Below are 19081 nucleotides of genomic sequence, written 5' to 3' on the forward strand. Positions count from 1 at the left end.
ATACTTTGTGTTGCTACCACTTTGGATCTTAATTTTCTGGATTAAGAGAAATAATGACGATCAAGTTTTTTAATAGCTTTTTTATTTATAAAAATACTTTTATTACTTTGGTTAAAAATAAGATACAAATGATCTGGAGCTGATAGGAAAGCCTGTTGAATGAATGAATGAATGAAAACATCCATTAAGAGGGCTGAGCTCTGGCTGTCTCCTGTAATGAGGAAGAAATAATACTGACTTTGAAAGTGTGAAAAAGGGCTGTGGTCACCAAGGCCTGGTGCTGCGACGTTCCTGCAGGTTTCGAATGAACCTGGCGTTGAACATGTCCCCACCCACTGTCCAGGACTGGGATGGTGGAGCTTGGGCCTGTTGAGGAACTGTGTGTGTGGGTTCCTCCCCAGACCCATCTTGTGACAAGACCTGCTCCTCACTGGCAGACCTGGTGAGTGAGGAGATGGAGAGTGCGTTATAGAGACACTTAAGTGGGAATTACAAATACAGATTCTTTAAAGTCTCATAGGTGGCAGATTTTAATGTAGAGGAGGACACATGGAACCCATTAAAATTATATCCAACTTAAAACTCCTCAGAAACTAAAGGGAAGCAACAGAGTTGAACCTTTGAGGAAACAGGCTTGTAGGATGTTAGTAAGAAGGATTTGTGGGAGGAGCTGATGTCCAGTTCATAGGAGCAAAATTTAGGAAAAGGAAATAGCTGAGTAAAAATCTTCAGAAAATGGTGGAAACTGTTAGGGGAGGGGTTTACACCTCACCTAATCTCTGTTTCCTGTTCTGCATACTTCAATTCTTGTTTGCCTGTGAAAATATCAGGCATGTGCATGGGAAGGCTGAGGCAGATAGTGGATGTGGCCTACTTTATTTGAGGATAGAAGGAACAAATACTTACCTGTATTGGGGGATGAGGAATTAGGCCCCCCATGGCGGCTGTAGCAGCAGCTTTGGGCTACCAGCCCTGGGGGAGTCCCCCTGTAGAAGAAATGGGAGATGATGGGGAACAGGCTACAGGATGAAAGATGAGTGAGTATGGAGGGATCAGAGGAGAGGAATAAGAGGAACAACACAAGAACAAAGAGAAGGGGGTTAAATATCATTCCTAAGGGGTTTTAATCTAAGATGTGCTCCAGAGGGAGAGGGAGCTCATTTTACATCCCAGTTTTCTGGATCAATCCTGAGTTGTTGCTGTTTTCTTTCTAGTTGATATTATGTGTGAAATGTATGGCAAAAGTGACCAAATCATGTCATAAGAGCAGGCTCACAGGGACTGGGGATGTGGCTCAAGTGGTAGCGCGCTTGCCTGGCATGTATTAGGCACTGGGTTCCATCCTCAGCACCATATAAAAATAAAATGTTTAAAAAAAAAAAAAAAAAGAGCAGGCTCATATATAAGCAAAAAATAATTTGCTGGACCACATACCCTGATGTTTGGCTTGAAAAATATGGTTACCTTAAATATAAGGCACCTCAGATTAAAGGGAAATAGGGAGTAACAAGGCCAAATTTAGGAGGAAAAGGAAGGAAGCTTTGGAACACTATAACAGACTCTCTTGAACTCTAAATGGAGGTAACAGCTTGACTTGAAAGAAATTTAAGGAATTAGTGGGTCACAGGTTTACAGGAAATCGCAGCATGGTAAGAGTCCAGACAACAGTTGGTAGGTAATTAGTGGATCTCAAGATATTGATAAATCTTGACATCTCAGTAAGGGCTGGCCAAAGTCAAGGGCAGAAGTCACTGGGGAGACCTGGAGGGAACAGGGAGTGGATATAGAAGCCCATACAGGGGGATCTAATGACTCCATGAGGAAAAACAGCTTAGGTGTTTTTTGTTTTTTGGTTTTTTTTTTTTTTTTGGTGATACTGGGGATTGAACCCAGGGCCTTGTGCATGCTAGGCAAGCACTCTACCAACTGAGCCACATCCCCAGCCTGGGAAAACAAGCTTGGAAGGAGAAAAATCAGCAAAGAAGATGCATAGGGACAGATGCCAGATCCTAGAAGGGGAGCTCTGATACTTCTTGGAGGAAGATCTGCCAATCTCAGAGGTGAAGAAGATGAAAGGGACAGAGGTTTTGAGACCCCAGAAAAATAAGGGGTGACACAAAAATGAGGCTGACACCTTAAATTGTTTCTTATGTAGTTTTTTTTTTTTTTTCATTGAAAAGGTCAATTTAGAAAACACAGAGGAACTCAGCTTTATTCAGACAACACAGAGGGAGAAGAAAAGGGAGGAGTGAGTGGGGAGAGAGGGAGATCCTGCTCCCAAGGCTTTGAGGGAACACAGTAGAAGTATCTGATCTACCACACATTCAGAGGGTGGAAAGGGGAAGGATCTAGCTGTACCCCGTGCATGGAGCAGGGAAGGAGGGTCTTGCTAAGAGGGAAGAGGAGATGAAGGCCAGTGGAAGAGTGGTCCTCCATCTTATTTCAAGACAATCTCACAAGACAGAGGTTTATCAGCATAGCTACCAGGGAGGGACAGATGGGAGAGGGGATTCCAGGATCAAACAAATCCTTGAGACCCAGATTATCTTCAAAACATGACTAAAAGTGATCCCAGGGTGCTTGCTGGGATCTACTGCCCAGAAACAAAATCTGGATCTGAAGGAAGCAGTGGCATCAATGAATCTTCTTTAGAGACCCCAAAGCAACATCAGTTTGGGGGTTCCCTGATACATACACAAAACATGGAAATTAAGAGTTTGGCAACATTGAGTTGAACCCCATTGGGGAGCCGGTGAGTCCCTGTCCTATCTAATTGGACTGCTCTGAAGCCAAGCTTGAACACTGGCTAGAATGAACAGGCTGAAAGGGCAAGTGTGGTAGGCAGCATAAACAGTATTAGAACCACCACTGGACCCTGGGGAGGGAATATGGGATTATTCCATGGACAGGACTCCTTAAACAGTTTTCCCTGGTAGAGGAGGCTCTTGGACCTTCCATGGTAGTCTAGAGTCTGATGGCAAGCAAGAATGTGCTTCTCTAAGTAATCAGTATGAACTGGGGATAAAGCTCAGTTGGTAGAGTACTTGCCTAGCATGTGTGAGGCCCTGGGTTCAATCCCCAGCACCACACACACACAAAGTTCAATTAATTAGTATGAGCCACCCACTCAAGGGTCTGGCTGTCTGGGGATGTTCAGGCCAAGTTGGGAGAGCAGGGGTGCCCTCTGTAGTAAGAAAAGCTACAAGTAGTATGCTGTTTGGGACCCTGACAACCCAGATGTCTAAGAAAGGGGAAGAGGGAATCCCATGGGCTCTGTCAGGTTCCACTGGGTCCTGGAGGATGCAATGGAAGAGTGAATCTGAGGTTCTCAGGGAAAGTAATCTCTGCCTACCCCAGGTCTCCCAGGGGGGGAAAAGGGTGACTGTCAGTATCGACTCTCATCAGAGCGGGGAAGGGAGCTATGGAGAGATGTTATGGACAGGAAGAAGGGAAAGGAAAAATGGGGGAGAGAGAAAAACAGAAGTCAGAAGTGAAAAGAAAGCTAATGAGAGAAATAAAGGAGATACCCACTACCTGCTTGCTGGGAAGGGTTCTTGGCACACAAGGCATTGACCCTGGGGACCCAGGGGTTCATAAAATGTGTTAAGTGATACTGCTCATCTCTAGCAAGTGTCAAACCAAGATTTCCGCCAACCCAATGGATTTCTGAATTCTTCCCACCCTTCTCACATTAAAACTAGGGCTTAAAATTTTTCCCACCCTTCTCACATTAACTCTCACATTAAAACTAGGGTCCCTAGGCTCTTTCAAACTTTTTTCCAGATCACTTCCACAAATATTTTTCAATACGTTTCTTCAAAGGTTTTGGGACTCCTCTATCTACCCATAGGTTTTGGGACACCCTAATCCACATCTCTGACAGATTCAAGTTATCCTTTGCCATTTCTAAGCTCCTCTTTCACATACCAAGAACTCTCCAAGTTCTATTACCTGGTGCGGCGACGCTGTGCTGGGCTGCCCCCAGGGTCAGTGGCCAGCAGAAGACGAGCAGTAGGATGGGGTGGGCAGAGGCGCAGGGAACGTAGTAGTTCCTGCTCTGGCACAAAGGGGCGGAGAGGGCCCCGTTCTGGCGAGTTTCCTAAGCTGCTGGAGCGGGGTGGTGGGTGAGCTGGAGGTGTGGCGCGGCGAGGGGCCCTGTTTAGAGGCCAAGGAGGCTCCACAGCTACCTTCAGAACTGGAGGAGATAAGGGAAAAACAAACAAAAAAAAGAAGAGTCAAGATTAGGTTAAAAAGATTAGTAAAGATTAGGTTAAAAAAAAAATCAGAGCCATAGAGATCACCATCCTTCCCCTGGGTCCTGAGCACCCTTTTTTTCTACTCATTAAGCTCCCCAGGCCCAGCCACACCCTATCAAACCCCTCTTACATTCTCGGTCACTAGAGGAATATGGCTTAATATCTCCCTCTGCTCTCTTGGGTGGCAGCTTCCTTGCTGGAGCTGGTGGTGGAGGGGACAAAGGTAAGGGAAGAATTAGTAAATATACTTTGTACCCTCCTCCCCACCACTACCCCCACAACCCCACACCTCTACTCCCTAATACAACAGTTCCTCCTGAGAATGCCATCGCAGAAGCCGTGCTATGGCAAAGCCAGCACACCAAAGGGAATTTGGGGGGGAATGCTGGAGCACTTTTGGGGAGAGCCAGAAGGAGTAGGCCGAACACAGAATTAAGGGAGAAAACCCAAGGGGAGACTGGGGGCCTGGGAGATGCGGGAAAAGGGTGGCCAAGAGGAGGCAAGCTCTTACTGTCCATGGGTGCTGTCAGGCCCCCTTGGGGTTCTGGGGCAGTGGAATGGTCCCAGCTGGGCCAGCGAGGACCCTAGGTTCCTCTAGATGAGATGGACAAAGCCCTTGGTTAATTGGGAATTGCTCTGGAGAGATCGAGGAAGAGGGGGGTGGGACAAGACCTCCCCTTCCTGTGCAAAAAGATGTGGAGAGATTGAAGTTTTATTAGGTTTAAAAAAGAAAAAAAAAAATGAAGAGAAAATGTAGGCACCCAAAAGGAGCTATCAGTAAGTAGGAGCTGAAATAGTGGCCAAAGCTCTCCCTTCCTGCTTCTTAAGAGGTTCTCCAAGACTATCAAACACAGCCACTTAAGCTTTATCCACAGCTCCCTCTTCTGGAGATCTTCATTCTCACCCTCCCTGCAATGAGGAGCCTTGTAAACCAAAGCCAGTCACTCATATCAGTGTTTGATGCAGGCTGATGCTAATAATGGGCAACAGACTATTCTTTGGGTGGCCATTCTTTCCTTTCCTGATCATACAGCAAGGCAGGAGCTAGCCATAAGGTCAGCCCAGGAAGAAGACCCGTCTGTCTATACTAGCAAGTACTGCACAGCTAGCGAAAGCTACACTGTTCTCCTTGAGGATATGCTGAGGGAGAGGAAGAATGGGGCTCAGACTGATAGGCTATGTGTATGTATATGAGGATGGGACAAGAAAACTGGTCAGCACTGTAGGTGTGGTTTCTCCAGTTCTATTTCATTATTTAGCTGGAAATGCCATAAATTCTTGACATTGCCTTCTAAAACTAATGTTTAAACTTTGGACCATTCATATTACTCTTCTACATTTAGAAATGGCTGCACTTGCCTATCCTTCCCTGGCCTATAGAAGCGTGAGGGGTTAACAAAGGAATATAACCCTGGCCTATTTTGATGAATTTGACCTAGCAATTGGCTCTACTCATCTCAATTGTCAAACAGGCTCTGAATGGGCTTGCTTAGTTATGAATCTTGTCGAGTATGGTGCTGCATATGTAGTCCATGTAGAGCTCATGCTTAGCATTCACAAAGCCCTGGTTTCAATCCCTAGTATCAAAAATTAAAAAAAAAAAAAAAAACACTTGTCAAATATAAAATGCACTGAACTCCCATGAGGACAAAGGAAAACAGAATGAGTGCTGGAGACATGGATTACTTCAGAATTTTCAAAAATTGCCCATGGAAAACACTGTCCTCCTGGGGCTTCTAGAATAACTAGCCATCACTGTGCTACAGTTCCACACATTTGATGCAGGCTTTACCAGCAGGCGTGGGATCAGCTGCAGCAGCACGAGAATGTCGAGTTGCCCTCGGAGAGGGAGCAGGGGGCCCTGTGAGGAAGGAAGTGGTGGTGCCCCTAAGTGGGGGCCAGTGGGACCAAGAGCCCACCTCTTTCCTTCCGTCATCCCAACTACATGACAACACAAGATGAGAAAACTTACGATGCTGATGGGCAAAGAAGCCTTCAAAGATCACAAAGTTGTTCACCTAGAAGATGAAGCAAAGTATATTTGTCCATTCAGCCACTGAGCACATTACAGAGCCCGTACCAGAAAAACCACAGTAGAAGAACAAAACCCAGATTTCTTATCCTTGGTAACAGACCAAAAACCTAGACCCCCAAGAAAAGATTAAACAAATACCCCCCCACACACACATCCAGTATACCAAAAAACTCAGACCCCAAACAAGCTGATCCTAAAGCTCATGTGGAACTGCAAAGAACCTCCAAGAGCCAAACACTGTTGAAGAAGGATAAAACTAGAAGACTTGCCAGGTGTGGTGGTGCACTCCTGTAATACCAGCAGCTCGGGAGGCTGAGACAGGAGGATAGCGAGTTCAAAGCCAGCCTCAGCAATGGTGAGGCGCTAAGCAAACAGGGCTGAGGATGTGTCTCACTTGTTCCTGGGTTTAATCCCCAGCACCCGCCCCCCCCCCAAAAAAAAAAAAAAAAAAAAAACCTGGAAGCTTAACTTTAAAACTATAGGAATCAAAACAATATGGTGCCAGAGGCATTAGTGCACACCTGTATTCTCAGTGGCACGGGAGGCTGAGGCAGGAGGATCACAAGTTCAAAGCCAGCATCAGCAACTTAGCAAGGCCCTAAGCAACTTAGTTGAAACCCTGTCTCAGAATAAAAAATAAAAGAGGCTGGGATGTAGCTGAGTGGTTAAGCACCCCTGGGTTGAATTCCAAGTACAAACAAACAAAAAACCCAGTGGTAGAAGAGTACTAAAAACACACACAACAGTGAGGTGTGGCACAAGGACAAACCAATCAATCAAAAGAATGGAATTGAGAGTTCAGAAATAAACTCATATGTCTAGGGTCAACTAATTTTCAACAAAAGTGCCATAATCATTCTACAGGGAATGAACAGTCTTTTAAAAAGTTAATGCTTGAACAACTGAACATCCCACATTCAAGATTATAAATTTGGACCTCTATCTCATATATCATTTTGACCTCAAACAGCGTCAAAGACCAAATGTAAAAGATAAAACTATTGCCAGACAGCTCTTCAGGAGACTGAGTGGGAGAATCCTGAATTCAAGGTTGGCACAGCAACAAGACACCATATCTCAATGGCAAAATGAAAGCTAAACTATGAAACTTTTTTTTTTCAGTAATAGAGGAACACAATACCTTTATTTATGTATTTTTATGTAGTGCTGAAGATCAAACCCAGTACCCCACACATGCTAGGCAAACGCTCTACCACTGAGCTACAATCCCAGCCCAAAACTACGAAACTCAGAGGAAAGCAGGAAGCAGGAGAAAAATCTTTAATACTTTGGATTGAACAGGTTTTTTTAAAAGTTTAGTTTTTTTTTTTTTGTACCAGGGATTGAACTCAGGGGCACTTGACCACTAAGCCACATCCCCAGTCCTATTTTGTATTTATTTAGAGACAGAGTCTCACTGAGTTGCTTAGCACCTCGTTTTTGCTGAGGCTGACTTTGAACTCACGATCCTCCTGCCTCAGCCTCCAGAGCCACTGGGATTACAAGCGTGCACCACCACGCCCAGCAAGGGTTGATTTTTTTGATGCCAGGGATTCATGCCAAGCCCTTGTACTTACTAAGCACACAGTGCCCTGAGCTATACTCTCAACTCCAGGCAAGAGTTTCTTCTAACAGTCCCCTACCCCCATCATTAGTACAGGGTATCGAACTGGGAGGAATTCTTCCACTGAGCAATATCCCCAGCCCTTTTTATTTATTTTTTTTAGACAGGGTCTTACACTAAATTTATGATCCTCCTGCCTCAATCTCCTCAGTCACTGGGATTTCAGGCATGTGTTACTGTGCCCACCTCAGGCAACAGTTTCTTAAATATGACACCCAAATCAGAAACAACAAAAGAAAAAGCAGATAAATTTGATTTCACAAAATTAAAAATGTTATACTTCACTATCAAAAAAGGGCTGGGGTTGTAGCTCAGTTGCAGAGTGCTTGCCCAGCATGTGTGAGGCACTGGGTTCAATACTCAGCACCGCATATAAATAAATAAAAAAATAATAAAGGTCCTTTGACAACAACAAAAAATTATTTTTTAAAAAAAGGGAATAGACAATCTCCAGAGTGGGAGAAAAACCACACACTGATAAGATTGTTATATTGAGAATATATTTAAAGAACTCTTTTTTTTTTTAAAGAGAGAGTGAGAGAGGAGAGAGACAGAGAGAGAATTTTTAATATTTATTTTATAGTTCTCGGCGGACACAACATCTTTGTTGGTATGTGGTGCTGAGGATAGAACCCGGGCCGCACACATGCCAGGCGAGCGTGCTACCGCTTGAGCCACTTCCCCAGCCCTAAAGAACTCTTACAACTTAACAACAGACAACATAATTTAAAAATGTGGGGCTGGGGATGTGGCTCAAACGGTAGCGCGTTCGCCTGGCATGCGTGCGGCCTGGGTTCGATCCTCAGCACCACATACAAACAAAGATGTTGTGTCTGCCAATAACTAAAAAAAATAAATAAATATTAAAAAATTCTCTCTCTCTCTCTCTTAAAAAAACATAATTTAAAAATGGATAAAACATTTGCATAAATGTTTCTCCAAAGATATACGAATGGCTAGTAAAGCTGGGCGTGGTGGCACATACACGCCTGTAATCCCAGGGACTCCGGAGGCTATGGCATGAGGGGTTGATATTTCAAGGCCAGCCTCAGCAATTTAGCAAGGTCCTAAGCAACTTAGCAAGACCCTGTCTCAATAAAATAAATAAAAAAGAATGCTGGAGAATGTGGCTCAGTGGTTAAGCACTCCTGGATTCAATCCTCAGTACCCCCCCCCCAAAAAAAAATTGCTCAAGAATAAATAAATAAGTGTTTAACATCAGTCAGTAGTCATTAGAGAAATACAAATCAAAACCAGAGGCCAGGCTTAGTGACACATGCCTGTAATTCCAGCTTCTCAGAAGGCTGAAGTAGGAGGATCACAAACTCAAGGCCAGCCTAGAACGTAGTGAGACCCTGTCTCAAAAACTAAAAAGGGCTAGGGATGGTGGCTCAGTGGTAGAATACTTGCCTAACATGCAAAAGGCCCACAGTTCAATTTCTACTACCACCAAAAATAAATAAATAAATAAAACCCCCCAAGCAGCCCACAAAAAGATACCACACTTCATACCCACCGGAACGGCTGCTATTTAAAGGAAACAACAGGGGCTGGGGCTGGGGCTCAGTGGTAGAGTGCTTGTCTAGGGAGTGTGAGGCACTGAGTTCAATCCTCAACACCACATAATAAATAAATAAATAAATAAAGATGTTGTCTCCATCTACAATTAAAAAAAACAACAACAACAACAAAAAGAAAAATAACAAAAGTTGACAAGAATGTGGACAAATTGGAACACTCCTACATTGCTGGGGGATGCAATAAAGATGATAAAGATGATACTGCCACTGTGGAAAAACAGCTTGTCAGTTCTTAAAAGTTAATTACTATATGTCACAGCAATTCAAGAAGACTAAAAATATGTGCAAACAAAATCTTGTGCATGAATGTTCACAGCAATATTATTCAAAGACAAAAAATAAAGGTAGTCATACATCTAACACTTGATAAATACAATAAACAAAATGTGGTACAGGGGCTGGGGTTGTGGCTCAGCGGTAGAGCACTCACCTAGCATGTGTGAGGCCCTGGGTTCAATCCTCAGCTCCGCATAAAAATGAATAAATAAAATAAAGGTATTGTGTCCAACTACAACCAAAAAATAAATATTAAAAAAAAAATGTGGTACATTGCCGGGTATGGTAGCACATACCTATAGTCCCAGATACTCAAAAGGCTGAGCCAAAAGTTTGAGGCCAGCCTGGACAACTTAGTAAGACCCTTTCTCAAAATGAATATAAAAAAAGCTGGGAAGGGGCTGGGATTGTAGTTCAGTGGCAGAGTACTTGCCTAACATATGTGAGGCACTGGGTTTGATTCTTAGCACCACATAAAAATAAAATAAAATAGGGGCTGGGGTTGTGGCTCAGTGGTAGAACGCTCGCCTCACACATGCAAGGTACTGGGTTCGATCCTCAGCACCACATAAAAATAAGTAAATAAAATAAAAGTATTGTTTCCAACTACAACTAAGAAAAAATTAAAATAAAATAAAGGTCCATCAACAACTAAAAAAAAAATATATATATATATATATATATATATATACACACACATATATATAGAGAGAAAAAGGGCTGGGGAGGTAGATCAGTGGCAAAATGTTTTGTCTTGCACGTGTGAGGTCTTGGGCTCAATCCTCAGCACTGCAAAACAAAACAATAAAAACAAAATGTGTGGCATTATCCATACAATGGAATGTTATTCAGCCATATGAAGGAATGAAGTACTGCTACATACTACAACATGGGTGAACTCTGAAAACATTATGCTAAGTGAAAGAAGCCAGACACAAGAAAAGGCCATATCATGATTATATGATTCTCTGTATATGAAATATCCAAAATAAGCAAATCCCAACAGCAATAGATTAGTTGTTGCCAAGGGCAGAAGGAAGGGGAATAGGGGTAACTGCTTAATAAGATGGGGATTCTTTCGTTTCAAATAAAAAGAAAGAATATATTTATTTTTGTGTTGTTGGAAATTGAACTCATTGGGCTTGCTGTGCTTGGCGACAATCTCTGAGATAACTTCCCCAGTCCTTTTTATTGATTTATTAAAAAATTTTTGAGACAGATTTCTGAGTTGCTCAGGCTGGCCTTGAACTTATGATCCTCCTGCCTCAGTCTTCTCTCAGTACCTGGGTTTACAGTTATGTGCCACTGCACCTGGCCTAGTGTCTCTTTTTGAGGGATGAAAATGTTCTGGAAATAGACGGTAGATATAATTCCCCAATACTGTCATTATTAAAAACAAAAACAACCCTATACTTTAAAATGGCTAAAATGGTAAAATTTATCTCAAAAACAAAACAAAAGCCAGGCATAGTGGTGCATGCCTGTAATCCCAGGGGTTAGGGAGGCTGAGGCAGGAGGATCAAGAGTTCAAAGCCAGCCTCAGCAACTTAGCGAGGCCCTAAAGCAACTTAGAGAGACTATGTCTAAATAAAGTATAATATATGGGGCTGGGGATGTGGCTCAAGCGGTAGCACGCTCGCCTGGCATGCGTGTGGCCCGAGTTCGAACCTCAGCACCACATACCAACAAAGATGTTGTGTACGCCGAAAACTAAAAAATAAACATTGAAGTTCTCTTTCTCCTCTCTCCTCTCTCTCTCTCTCCCCCTTAAAAAAAAAAAAAATAATAAAATAAATAAATAAATAAATAAAGTATAATATAAAAGGGCTGGGGATGTGGCTCAGTGGCTAAGTCCCCCTGAGTTCAATATCAGGTACCAAACCAAACCAAACTAAATCAAACAAACAAACAAACAAAAAAAAAAAACCAGAATCAGCTTTTAAGTCTACCAGGAACAAGGTTAATGGAGTTACAGTGCACAAAACTAAGTACACAAACACTTAAGAAACATTAAGAATTCAGCAGAGTTCAAATGGGTAGAGCTAGTTAAGGCAAGACATGGGCCCATATGACAACTAGTAGCTGTTTATTTCAGAGTTATTTACTATCACATTCAATTTGGCCTTCACAACAGTACTTGGAGTCACTGTTTTTTTTTTCTTTTTTGAGCATACTGGATTTGAACTCAGAGCCTTGTGCATACTAGGCAAATGTCTACCACTGAGTGAGTTAACCCCTAGTCCTTTTAAATATTTTTAGTTTCAATTTGTTTAGGGGGTTAGTGGGGATTGAACTCACAGGCACTTTACCATTAAGCTACTACATCCAGAGTCCTTTTCATTTTTATTTTGAGATATGGTCTTGCTAAGTTGCCCAAGCTGCCCTTGAACTTGTGATCTTCCTGCCTCAACCTCTGAGTACTAGGATTATGGCACAGGCCACTACAATTAGCCTTGAATCACTATTGAGTATTGTGATTAGTAGAGAAAAGCGGGGAGGGGGGTGGGGATGGAGACATGGCTTACTCAATATCACACAACTAAATTGAAAGGCCTAACCTTGAGACTTCTGATTTTAGCTATGGTGTTTTAGCCAGGAATACAGTACAGAGATTAAGAGTGAACTATGAGCTAGGTGTGGTGGCACACACCTGTAATGCCAGGTGCTTGAGAGGCTGAGGTAGGAGAATCACGAGTTCAAGGCCAATCTGGACAACTTAGTGAGACCCTGTCTCAAAATTAATAATAATAATAATAATAATGTAGTTCAGTGGTAGAACAGTTGCCTAATATGTGCAAGACTCTGGGTTCAATCACTAGAACCACATAAAGAAAAAAATAAAACAAAATAGTGGCCTATGGAGGAGCTAGGCTAAGTGGTACATACTTATAGTCCCAGCTGCTCAGGCGGTAGCCTTGGAGTTTAGAACCACCCTAGGCAACATAGCAAGACCCTCTCTCAAAAAAAAAAAAAAAAGAATAGATTCAAATTTGGGCCTCTCCCACTTATTAACCATATGAACTTGGTCAAGTCACTGATTTGTATAAATGAAAACGGAGCCAGGCCTGGTGGTGCATGCCTGTAATCCCAGCAGCTCAGAGGCTAAGGCAGGAAGATTGTGAGTTCAAAGCCAGCCTCAGCAATGATGAGGTGCTAAGCAACTCAGTGAGACCCTGTCTCTAAATAAAATACAAAATAATGCTGGGGATGTGGCTTAGTGGTCGAGTGCCCCTGAGTTCAATCCAAGGATACCCTCCTGAAAAAAAAAAAAAGGGAAAATAGAATCAGAGCACCTACCTCAAAGAGATATAAAAGGTTCCACTGGGATGATGCAGGAAGCTTTCACATATAGCTCATGCATTGTTAATTATTATTATTTATATTCTACAACTGCTTTGGTCTTACATGTTAACTGATTAAGGTGTTTGATGTTAAATACTGTGCTCTTTCCACTGCTCTCTACTCCCTCTTAATGGAGAAATGCACTGTAGGAGGAATTTCTTTCTTTCTTTCTTCTTCTTTTTTTTTTGTTTGGTGCTAGGGATTGAACCCAGGGCCTAGTGCATTCAAGGCAAGCACTCTACCAACTGAGCTATATCCCCAGCATTGTAGGAGGAGTTTCTAAGTATAACCTATCTATCTCTTGCCTTGACCTTGCTGTTGTGTTTACCAACTCAACCTTATCTTCTCCCCAGCAAGCACACACCTAGCACTCCAACCACACCACAATGCTTGCTTGCACTGTCTTGCAAGGTGGTTTAATACCTCTCTGCCTTTGCTCATGCTGGTTCTTCTATATAGAATGCACTTTAACCTGCTTCCTTTTCTAACCTGACAAACATTTGCCTTTTAAGATTAAGCTTAAAACCTATAAACCCAGAGACTTGGGAAGCTGAGGCAGGAGGATAACAAGTTCAAAGCCAGGCTCAGCAAGTTCGTGAGGCTCTAAGCCACTTAGTGAATCCCTGCTTCAAAATAAAAAAATAAAAAGAGCTGGGGGATGTATCTCACTGGTTAAGCACCTCTGGATTCAGTCTCAGTACCAGGAAAAAAAAAAAAAAAGCTCATATTAAGCTTTTCTTTACTCAACCTCTACTCTAATATAGCACTCACTATCAGTGTCCTTATGCTTTGTCTCTACTCATGTCTATCAATTTATATTATTTTGGATGAATGCTGCACACTCCTATCCAAGGCTAACTTGTCAAACAAATCCCAGCCCCTTTTGCCCACTCACCATCACTACTTCAGCAATTCCTCCCACTTTCGTGTCATCATCAAATTTTCTCTATACTGAATCATTCTTATACTGTTAGTTCTTCCATTTGAAAAGAATCAACCCTCTTTTGATCCACTTCCTCCTCTAGCTATTTGCTCTACTTTTCTCCTTAAAGTGGCACGATTTATGTTTGCATTGAGCCAGGGCCTTGCACATTCTAGGCGAACACTTACCACTGACCTACATCCCCAGGTCTTAAAGTAGCATTTAAGAGTGGCCTATTCTTGCTGTCTCAAGTTCCTAGCTTCTCTGTCTCCAAACCCTGTCCATCTAAACCTTTACCTACCACTGCAATAAATAGCTCATCAGTATCACTAGTGATCAAAGGCAGCTAAATCCAGCAATCACTTCTCAGACCTCTTCTTAGCTCAATGATCATTAGCATTTTACTGAGAAAACCTTTTCTTCCTTTCAGAAACACTCTTCATCAACCTTTCAGGTTATCCCACTTTTAAGCTTTCATCTCCTTCACTAGTCTCTTGGTTACATCTGCTAGTTCTTTCTTCTGATCCTTACTCTCTTACGTGTGTGTGTGTGTGTGTGTGTGTGTGTATGTATGTGTGTGTGTATGTATGTGTGTGTGTTTTACTGGAGGTTAGGGCCTCATCCATGTAGGCAAGCATTCTACCACTGAGCTATATGCCAAGTCCTTTTCATTTTTTGAGACAAGTCTTCTCTAAGTTGCTCAGATTGGCCTCGAACTTGTGATCCTCCTGCTTCAGCCTCCTGAGTTCCTGGGATTATAAGAGTGCACCACCACACCAGGTTTCTAACTTCTAGTTTCTCCCTAACTTCTTTTTTTTTTAATTTTAATATTTATTTTTTAGTTATTGGCGGACACAACATCTTTGTTTGTATGTGGTGCTGAGGATCAAACTCAGGCTGCACGCATGCCAGGCGAGTGCGCTACCGCTTGACCCACATCCCCAGGTCCTCTCCCTAACTTCTTAAAGAGCACCCAAGAGCTTTCAAATCCTTGATCCATTTACTCTCTCTTTAGTGGTTTCATCCTGTCTCATTGCTTTAGAAACTATATATATATGCTGAAAACTATCTACCCCAAACCTCTTCCCTAGGGCATCTCCAAGGAAGTATCCAACTGTTTGCTCATATCACAGACATCTCCAACTAACATATTAAAAATAAACTCCTAGGACTAGGGCTGTAGCTCAGTGGCAGAGGCTCAATTAGCATGTGTGAGGCACTGGGTTATACCCTTAGCACTGCATAAAAAAACTAAACAAATAAAGGCGTACTGTCCATCTACAACTATAAATAAATAAATAAACTCCTAGTATTTCCCCCAAAGATGATCTACCTATCATCTCATTAATGCAACATAATTTTTCCAACTGCTCAGGCTTTGGAGTCTACCTCAATGCCCAATTTTCTCTGCATCCAGTCTATCAGGAAATCTTACTTGCTTTACCTTCAAAATATCTAAACTTTGACCACTCCTTACCATCTCTAATGCTGCCACCTTGGTCTAAACCACTACCATTTTTTCATCAAGATTCTTACTTTCCTAACAACAATCCTTGTCTACTTGCTTCTACCCTTGCTCCTCTACTGCCTGTAACAACCAATGTGACATTGTTTAAAAAAAAAAAAAATCACAGCCAAAATGCTTTTATTTTTCACTTGGAGTAAATATCAAAGTATCTGCAGTAACTCATAAGTCCCTAAATATCCTTCCTTCTCCATTACCTCTCAGATCTCATCTCCTACCATATTTGCCCTTACTCATGCTTTTTTTTTTTTGCCGGCGTGGAGGAGTACTGGGGATTGAATTCAGGGGCACTTAACCACCAAGCCACATTGCCAGCCCTATTTTGTATTTTATTTAGAGACAGGATCTCACTAGTTCCTTAGTGCCTCACTGTTGCTGAGGCTGACTTTGAACTCAAGATTCTCTTGTCTCAACCTCCCAAGCCACTGAGATTACAGGCGTGCACCACCACGCCTAGCACCATGTTGTTCTTTCAGGCACATTCCCAACTCATGGTCTTTGTGCTGGCCATTCTGTCTGTTTTGGAATGTTGACCCTTCAGAAACCCATTGTATTTAAGTTTTTGCTCAAACAATAACTTCTCATTGAGGTCTTCTCTGATTATCCCATTGGAACCTGTAATCTCCTACAGCCCCTCCCCATGGCACTCCCAAGTCTTATTTGCCTTCATTTTTCCAGAGCACTTATTATTAATCACAGTATAGATTTTACTTATTTATGTTTATCTGTCTCCCTAAGTAGAATATAAGCCCCATAAGGGCTCCACAAGGACTTTTGTCTGTTTCACTGAGTAGAATATTCCTACTGCCCACAGCAGAGTCAAGCACTCAATAAATACTTGCTGAATGAATGGATACCACTATTAACTTATTTCAACAACTTATTATAGACAAGATCACCTTTCCTTTGTTTGACCAAAGCTCCCTGATGACAGAGAATATATATCATTCTGGACCTTTGCTAAACCTTAATTGAAATTTTAGTTAGCCAGTGTGAAACCAAGGAGGTGGAAGTGAGCTGTGCTGGGAGTGAAACTGAGGTTTAGGAAACAATCCCTGATAATCAAAAATACATGAGGATGAAATGACTGCAGGATGAGCAATGGTAGCAAAAGAAAGAGTTAAGCTGTATAAAATGAGTCCTGTATGATGGGGAACAAGGAGCTCTTAGAAGTGCCACTTCTCTGCCCCAAATAATAAGTACAATGGAATTGTTCAGTAGGGATCTATAGTCTAAACCTCTAACCTGTGGTACAGTAGTCTCCAGGTTGTAGTGCTTATTCAGGAACTTCAACAGCTTCTGTGAAGGTCGGTCAATGGCCAGTTGGTGTGGTTCAACTCGCTCCTTCTGCAGAGAATAGGAGACTCAGGGTAGGAGAGTGTAAGGGCAGAGCAAGCCAACAGGAATTTAGGAGATTTATAAGGGAATAGGGGGATATGGGAACACTGCAGTGAAGGAGAGCAGCAAGGCCTCTGGAAGGGCTCAGGGCAAAGAAACAGTTGATCTCTATTTTGGATGAGTGGTAAAGAAAGTGATACTGGGGCTGGGGATGTGGCTCAAGTGGTAGCGAGCTCGCCTAGCATGCGTGCGGCCCGGGTTCGATCCTTAGCACCACATACAAACAAAGATGTTGTGTCTGCCGAAAACTAAAAAATAAATATTAAAAAAATTCTCTCTCTCTTTAAAAAAAAAAACTAAAGAAAGAAAGTGATACTGGGTGCTGTAGTACAGCCTTTAATCCCAGAGACTTGGAAGGCTGAAGCAGGAGAATCATAAGTTCAAAGCCAGACTCACCAATTTAGCAAGGCCCTAAGCAACTTAGCGTGACCCTGTCTCAAAGTAAAAAATAAAAAGATATGGGAATGTGTGACCCAGTGATAAAGCGCGTCTGGGTTCAGTCCCCAGTACCACACATGAACACACACACACACACACACACACAGAATGATACCTGCAACATATGCTGGAAGAGTTCTCGTCCATGGCCATGACGTTGCACTGACTCGTGAATGTAGAAGTCCAGGATGCAGAGTGGTTCTACCTCATTGTGAGCCTCACGATCATCCTGCAAAGTAAAGAACAATAAATATCTTTTAAGATCCAGCCATCTTTGCTGCCCATGCAACCACCAGCACTTTTGTTCTCTGGAAACAAGGCATACAAATCCTCTGTTTCCAATAACACTCACCAGTACAAAGAGCTTCTTATATCCAACTTTGAGAAAACCAATAATGGCTCCTTTCCCAGCCCTGTAGGATGAGGAAAATAATGAACAAGCCAGCAGCTGTCTGGAAGTGGTAGAGTCAAAGAAGGGGGGAGGGTTGAGGCAGGAAGGAATTAAGTATAGAATGTAGGAGAATTTGACACTCACGGTCGGGCTGATGTGTCTTTGAGCACATAAATAACATGGCGATTACTCTGCATCCTTGATGCACTAGTAATAGGAGCAGGAAGATTCTGGGCCTGCCAAAAAAATGAAGACACAGTTTCTACAAGTCCCTTTTAAGGGACCCAGGCCTCCCTTGTCACCATCCCCACTGAGGTCTACTCTTTATTCCATCAAAAGCCTCCCCAGTACCTTGGCAGATGCCTTGCCCAATTCATCTACAATGGTCATAATTTGCTGCTGCAGATCAACACTACAGAGAGAGGAGACAAAAGGGTCAGATACTCACTGAATTAGAGGGTCCTGAGCAGTCACTATTGGGAATCTGGACCACAATTCCAACCCAGATTCAATACTTAGGGATCTCTGCGTTTGCCTGGATGTCTTTCAATCTGGTTTCCAACCCAACCCCTCTGGAATCCAAACTTTTGTCACACCTTTCAAGGTGATACTCTCTCCTCCCTTGAGGTAACTAAGGGAAAGCAGGAAGGGCGGGTCTACCACAGCCTTTGACAGGGGCTACATTGGGCCAAGGGGTGAAAGTTCACAGATCCAAGCGCTAATCTAACCCATTAGGTTGCGAGTCAAAGGTCACCCAAAGGATGGGCCCGGACATCAAAAGGAGTGGCCACTAGTAAGTAAGAAGGGGGCGTGGTTCCTGGACCAGGTTTGGAGAGGAACCGGGAAAGAAGGGCCATAGGGCGGGTTTCAAATGTCACCGGGCCGGCGTTGTGGTTCCGGGTCGGCGGGCCGGAGGCCGCAGGTGCTGGTCCAGCACCGTGATCCGCTCCGGGAGCAGCGCGTCCACATCGAACGGGAACTCCATGGCCCATTGTGCGCGGTCAGACCCGCCCCTTACAACGTCACTTCCGCCCCTTTGCTGCACCGCCCTCAGGGTCTTCCATTTCCAGTAGCCGCTGGGTGGGGCCCGAACCCGTCCCCTGGCAGGGTCGGCCCACCCTCTCCCCAAGTCCTGGCAGCCTTCCTGGATACAGGCGTTTTTCACTTACACCAGCTGTCCCCTTAGCAACGCCACTCCCCAACCCTCGCAGTGCCATGGTAACGCGTTAGTCCTTGGCTTAATTGTCACTCTCAACCTCCCTTTATCCCCTTAGTAAACAGCTGGGAATGATGT

General features: G+C 43.2%; 1 protein-coding gene and 1 non-coding gene across 5 annotated transcripts; both read right to left on the bottom strand.

The window, feature by feature from the left end:
* Positions 1-174: 174 nt before the first annotated feature.
* Atat1 (alpha tubulin acetyltransferase 1) lies at positions 175-18772 on the bottom strand. 4 transcript variants are annotated; one of them, XM_026414330.2, is made up of 13 exons: positions 18666-18772; positions 18139-18199; positions 17932-18023; positions 17749-17809; positions 17512-17625; positions 16806-16907; positions 6229-6274; positions 6049-6117; positions 4387-4458; positions 3952-4195; positions 907-986; positions 773-815; positions 175-439 (listed from the first exon to the last, which is right to left on the bottom strand). In XM_026414330.2, the coding sequence occupies exons 1-13, from the start codon at positions 18770-18772 to the stop codon at positions 265-267; spliced, it is 1266 nt and encodes a 421-aa protein (XP_026270115.2). In that variant the 3' UTR covers positions 175-264. The 4 variants fall into 4 exon arrangements, with proteins under 4 accessions (XP_026270115.2, XP_026270116.2, XP_026270117.2 ...); XM_026414331.2 differs by lacking the exon at positions 6049-6117; XM_026414332.2 differs by lacking the exons at positions 175-439; positions 773-815; positions 907-986 and adding an exon at positions 2206-3419.
* Trnaa-agc (transfer RNA alanine (anticodon AGC)) lies at positions 1869-1941 on the bottom strand. The gene has a single exon. It is a non-coding gene; the product is annotated as a tRNA-Ala (tRNA).
* Positions 18773-19081: the final 309 nt, after the last annotated feature.

Source organism: Urocitellus parryii, chromosome 8 (assembly GCF_045843805.1).
Source record: "Urocitellus parryii isolate mUroPar1 chromosome 8, mUroPar1.hap1, whole genome shotgun sequence".
In the NCBI taxonomy this organism is placed as follows: domain Eukaryota; kingdom Metazoa; phylum Chordata; class Mammalia; order Rodentia; family Sciuridae; genus Urocitellus; species Urocitellus parryii.